Source organism: Cebus imitator, unplaced genomic scaffold (genome assembly GCF_001604975.1).
Source record: "Cebus imitator isolate Cc_AM_T3 unplaced genomic scaffold, Cebus_imitator-1.0 Scaffold235, whole genome shotgun sequence".
NCBI classification, from domain to species: domain Eukaryota; kingdom Metazoa; phylum Chordata; class Mammalia; order Primates; family Cebidae; genus Cebus; species Cebus imitator.
The window spans coordinates 777463-783521 of record NW_016107550.1 but is presented as its reverse complement, the minus strand read 5'-3'; the positions used below and the strand labels follow the sequence as shown (position 1 = coordinate 783521).

The following is a 6059-nucleotide window of genomic DNA, read 5'->3' as shown; positions in this document are numbered from 1 at the left end:
GTGCTTTTAAAAAACAGTCCAACTGTCCACATGTAGTAGCAGTGCGTGCTGCTGGTGGAGCTAGCTCTCCCTGGCTCAGTATTGGAAGCCCTGGAAACCCTATGACAGGCAGATGAGCCAGGACTGAAGTTTTAAAGTATCAACTTCTGCAAATCAAAGTAGGCAGCCTCATGCATAGACCTCGTGATATTAGTTGAGCCATCGCTGCTTTCAGTATCATTTCTATGCCTTTGGGGCCACTGTGTGGTTTGGTCCAAGCTGTTCTCAAAGCTTGCAGTGCAACAGACCTGTCTATTTCAGCAGGTTAGTCTAGCTACAAAGTGGAGTCACCTTTCCTACCAGAAACTTCTGGCCTACTCAGAAAACCAAGGTACCCCCTCTCTCAGGAACAACCTGGGGAGGTTATTTGGAACAAGTATTGCGCTCCTCCAGACCGAATCTTAAGTAAAGATCTAGAGATATGGAGTTGTATGGGTTTTTTTGTTTGTTTGTTTTTTGTTTTTGTTTTTGTTTTTTTAAAGAGACGGGGTTTCACCATGTTGGCCAGGCTGGTTTTTGAACTCCTGACCTCAAGCAATCCACCTGCCTCGGCCTCCCAAAGCGCTGGGATTACAGGCGTGAGCCACCATGCCCGGCCAAGTTGTATGCATTTTAAAAATAGTCTGTTTCAGAGCGGCTCATGTGTGCTCCAGGACCAAGCTCTCCCCAGCCTTGTTCAGGATTTGGAAGAAGTCTCTGGGTATGGGCTGAACTATCACACATGAGGAAGGGAAGCCACCAGCTGTGAACAGAGACTGCTCCTCACCCTCGGGTGAGGCAGCACCATTGAAGCTTCCATCCTAGCTGCCAGCAGCTGGCGGCCAAGGCGTCGCTGCTCCCGGTGTTTCCCTCCCGTAATCTTTGTTAGTTAGCCCTGAACTGAACCTCCATCCAGACCCTCAAAACATAGCCCCTGAACTGAATTAAACCTGACCCAAAGTGAACAGCAAGGTCCAGAAACGGCAAGGTTTGAGGTCAGTCTCGGTCCCCCGAGTCTTCGGGGGCGGATCCCTGACCCCTTGGTTGCCCGCCAGCATCGCGGGTGCACGCGGCGGGCAGGGGTGCGGCGTCTCCGGCTGCTGACAGGGAAGGAGCGCGCTGACACCCGCGCACTAGCACCTAGGTGGAGGAGCCGAGGGCACACGACGATGCCAATGATGGGCCGGAGGCTCCGGATTCATAGGTGCGGGGCGTAGAAGGGGGTCAGGTAGGAAGGCCCGAGGAACGGCGCGAAAGGGCTCCCGGGGGTGGCGGCCGTCAGCGGGAAGGAGGCGGCGGCCGGGAAGAGGACGTTGGCCGTGGAGTAGGAGGGAAAAGTCTGGAAGGGCAGAGTCCCAGTGCCGGGAGGGCCGGGACTGCCCCCTGCGCCGCCGCCGCCGCTCCCCGCTGCAGCCCCTGGCTGGGGCGCACTACCCCCCATCTGCGCCGCGCCGTCGGCGCCCGGGTTCTGCTTCTTCCACTTGGTCCTGCGATTCTGGAACCAGATTTTGACCTGCGTCTCGGTGAGGCTGAGCGACAGCGCGAGGTTCAGGCGCTCGCATACGGACAGGTAGCGCGTGGCCCGGAACTTGTTCTCTAAGGCCACCAGCTGCTCGTAGGTGAAGGCTGTGCGCGCGCGCCGCGGCTTGGCGCAGTTGGACTCCACGCGCCGGCGCCTGGGCCGCGGGGAGCCGGGGGAACCCGGAGACCCGGCAGGGCGGCCCCCGCCTTCCTCGCAGGGCTCCCCAGACGCCAACGCCGCCGCCGGGGCGTCAGGTGAGCGCGCCAGGCCCGGCAGCAGGCGCGCAGCCCGCTCGCGCCGCCGCGGCCTCCCCGGATCCTCCGCATCCTCCTCCTCTTCCGCCTCGGAACCCTCCAGGGGGGACGCCCGGCCGGCGCCTCGGCCAGCAGCATCTAGGGGAGAAGGGGGCGGTGAACAGAAGCCTCTTGGGGTCCTCAAACCTCCTCCCCGTCCTCCCCAGAGCAAGCGGCTGTCCCCTCAAGCCAACTCCCGGTGCCGTTGCTGTTCCCACGTCTCGCTTCCCTCAGGCCCGACTGCACATCCTCGCCAGCGGTTTTAGGGGAATCATGTCCTCTTGCCCTTTACAAATCTGCCATCAAGTACGGGTCCAAGAATGTTTGCTGAATGAATGAATTGACACCCCGCATTAAAAATAATAGTGACCTTATTGAGTAACCATATTGGGGGTTAGGATCATTGTATTAAGACATCTAGATATCAAACGCCTTTAGGGCTGTGCCTCCCCAGACCCTAGAAGCCTATTTTGGTCTAGGGCTCCTAGCAATTAAAAAAGAAGTTATTAAGCTCTCTGCCCTCCCCCGCCCCCGCTTTAAAGTGAAATTCCCCCTTTCCCATCTTCTCTCTCCCGCCGTGTTAATAGAGTTTCAGATTTGTGCGGGGCCGGATCGATAGATGTCATCTATTAAAGGTAAGTTTTAATCGAACAATATTAGGATCAGACAGGGAAAGGGGTTTGAAGTCGGTACCTGCAAGCTGCGGGCAGGAGATATGCAGGCTCCAGTAATAGAATATCGATCACGAGGGTGGGGGAAGGGAGCGCGGCCCCTCGGAGAGAAGATCCGAACAATTACCAGGCGGCCGGCCGGGGCCTAAGTGCCGCCGCCAGAGGCGCCCGGGGCCCCAGGAAATCATCGCCACACTTGGGGAGGGGAACTGGGGGCTGCGCGGCATCCAGCCTCCCGGGAGACCTGAGCCTCTGCCCCTCCAGGGAGCCGCCTTTCCCGGTCTTATCCCAAGCCCCACCCAGCAGGACTCCTGCTGTCTTTCGTCCTTCCTTCCAGCCACAAACTTTCCTGACCCCTCCATCAGGTGTCCGCCAGCGTAGGGAGTAAGTCAAAGGGTTTTGAGGAAAAAGTACCAAAAGCTTCCCAACACCCCATCAGAGCCCCGCCCCCAGCCCGGGTCAACAGTTGGGTCTGGGGAGCCTGAGCGCGTGGGGCAGCCCAGCCTCGCAGGCGTCTCCGGGTGGTTTGAAGTAGGCGCCTGACCTCGCTACTCACCAGGACCCCTGGCGCAAGCCTTAGCCTCAGCTCCCCCATCCATAAAATGGGGGTGATGTGAATGATGCTGTCCATCTCTCAGGTTCCGAAATTTTCATCACCTTTATCCCAACCCTTAGCCCAGGTCCTAGCACGTGGCAAGCGAATTAAATGCCCGATAAATGAGTAAGCCTGGCAAGGTAGGCGCCGGGTCAGTGAAGTTTCCGCCGCGAGCGTCAGAGCTGTGGTGCGGGTAAGCTTGGCGGGTGAGCAGGGATGCGGCAAATCCCTGCCCCGGAATTCGGGGAGCCTCCTCTCTGCATCTCTCCAATTCCGAGGCGGAGGCTACACTTCGCACCCGGTCCCGTGCGCCTTGTCTCTTTGAGGGAGACGCAGTTAAGGGCCACTCACCAGGCCCGGCTGTTCCCCAAACACTCCGCAGTGTTGGGGCGGGGGCCGCCTTGCACCTTACCAGGGGTCTCCAACTGTCCGTCAGGGTCCTCAGAGCTGGCATCCTTCCCCGCTTCGACCTCCGCCAAACTTTTCCTGGCTTCCCGGGGAGCCGGGTGCACAGGCGGGAGCGCGGTGCGGGTGAATTTCTGCGGGTCCAGGATGTCCAGGACCGAGAAGGAGATCTTGTGGTGGGAGGGAGCCGCCTTGGCCCCGCCGTCCTGCCATGCCAGCATGCCCGTCGCCTGCGGGCCGGCGGTCGGCGGCGCGGGGTCTGGGATGGCGCTTGCCTTCGGCTGTGGCTCGGCCGCAGGTCTCCAGCCGGGAGCCGGGTTCGCGCGGCCAAGTGAAGCTGGAGAGGAGGGTGGGAAGGCGGGGCGAGGAGGGAGCAGCGGGGCGCTGCTCTCCGATTGGCACCGGCGCAGCCGGGGCCAGCCTCAGGACTACCCGGCGCGGTGCGGAGGCAGCTCGCCTGGGCTCTAGGAAGCCTCCGCGCGCCCGGTGCGCGCGCCCGCGGGGACAGCGCAGTCGGCTCTGCGCACCTCCGCCCAACCCTCTGGGACTCTCGGAGGGTGCCAGGGAGGCTTCCATCCTGGGGATCCCTCCCCCCGACACACACACCTCTGTTACTGGAGTTTGTGCCCTTTTTCCAGCGCACCCCATTGACTTGGGGATGCAATTGAGGCCAGGACTGATTACTTTGATGAATCCAGGAAATGCTCAGCGCATCTCCTGCCCTGCCAGTGAATGGCAGTAATAGCTTCAGACCCGGTTATCACGGATTTAAAAGCCCTCACGTTCTCTCAGTTTAGGGTTCACAAAACCCTGAAGCTTGCACGATCTCATTCCCTGAGCATCCCTGTGAGATGGGCGTCACCTGGCACAGACCAGTGTCCCCGTTTTAAAGACGAGGAAATCGAGGTTCAAAGGTAAGAAGAGATTTGCCCGGGGTCACTGTGAGTTGGTGACAGAGTCTGGGTTTGGACCTGGGTCTTCTGGACCAGGGCTTTTTCGGTACACCCTGCTCTCTAGAAAACGGAGGGAGAAAATCCCGGACTGTCAGTCTTTTGCTTCCACCCCAAAGCCAAGCCAGGCCAGAGGCCAGCAAGCGGTCTGTAGAGGTGAGGAGCCCCCACTAGGACGCCTGCAGCTTTGGAAACCTTGGTGGCTTCAGGTACAGAGCCAAGGGAGATGGCTGAGGGTGTCTGCCCTGGTTTGCTATGACCGGGAGCACAGCCCTCAATGCACAAACTTCAGGCCTTCTTCAGAGACACAAATTCGATCATGTGCAACAGAAATTGGATCTGAGAATTAGGTTGCATCTCTGACCCCCATTCCTCCCCAGCCCCAGAAACAGAAGATTCAAAAATGCCTGTCTGGTTTGAATTTAAAGTCAGAGAAGAGAAACAGTTGAAATGGCCCTCATCTGCCCTACCCCTGGGAAGGTGATCACCAGTGGCTGGAGAAGCTTCCACTGGCCACACCCTTCCTAAATTTCTTCTTTTGTCTCTCCGAGAGCACACAGCAGTCTGTGAGCGCTAAGCATTTTGTTTCAGGCAAATTCTGAGGCTTCTCCTAGTGTTTGGCCCAGAACCACCTCTGACTCTGCGGTTCCTTTCTTCTCTGCCCCATGGGGTTTCCAAACAATGATGTGGCAATTAATATTGTCTGAGCAGGTAAGCAGTAGGAAGAGGAGGGGAAACCGTCTCATTAAAGTGCTGGGGGCTGCTAATCCCATCTGTTATTGAAGAGGCATTCTTAGAGGCCAGCTCCTTGTAGCTTTTCTCATTCAAACCTTGCTGCCCCTCCCAGAGGTGGTCACTGTATTCCCTGCGGACTTTAAAGCCCTGCCGAAATTCAAACTAGCTTCAGTCCTAAAGTGAAGATGGATTGTGCTTTTAAAGCTCAGGAAAGGAAGTGCCCTTCCCAAGCCCACCTCCTACCTCCCACCAAAGTGAATGCACACCATGTGAAAACCCCAAAGAAAAGATGGCCCTGAAACTGAAACTGGTGCCCGGGATCCTGGACTGCAAATCCCAGAGCTTTCCTGCATACCGAGAGGGTACTTTGTTTTCTGTTTTGACAATGCTTTCCTACCCAGTTCTTGGTTTTTTTTTCCATCTTCCTTTCTGTTTCTCCCCCTTTTCCCTTTTGATCCCAGCCGCCCCTTCTACCTTTTCCCACCATGTTTACTTTTTCTTTCTTTCTTTCTGTCTGTCTGTCTTTCTTTCTTTCTTTTTTTTTTTTTTTTTTTTGTTGAGACAGAGTCTCCCTCTGTCATACAGGCTGGAGTGCAGTGGCGCGATCTCAGCTCACTGCAACCTCTGCCTCCTAGGTTCAAGCAATTCTCCTGCCTCAGCCTCCTGAGTAGCTGTGATTACAGGTACATGGCACTTTGCCCAGCTAATTTTTATATTATTAGTAGAGACAGGTTTTTATCATGTTGGCCAGGCTGGTCTCAAACTCATGATCTCAAGTGATCCGCCCACCTCGGGCTCGCCGAGTGCTGAGATTACAGGTGTGAGCCATCGTGCCCGCCCATGTTTACATTTTTAAATGCTTAGGTTCTT

The 6059-nt window shown here is 57.0% G+C and overlaps 1 protein-coding gene across 1 annotated transcript; it reads right to left on the bottom strand.

Moving 5' to 3' along the window:
- Positions 1 to 609: 609 nt before the first annotated feature.
- On the bottom strand, positions 610 to 3768 carry NKX1-2 (NK1 homeobox 2). Its single transcript, XM_017497871.2, has 2 exons — positions 3512 to 3768; positions 610 to 1932 (listed from the first exon to the last, which is right to left on the bottom strand). The coding sequence occupies exons 1-2, from the start codon at positions 3723 to 3725 to the stop codon at positions 1217 to 1219; spliced, it is 930 nt and encodes a 309-aa protein (XP_017353360.1). The 5' UTR covers positions 3726 to 3768; the 3' UTR covers positions 610 to 1216.
- Between the last annotated feature and the right edge of the window lie 2291 nt (positions 3769 to 6059).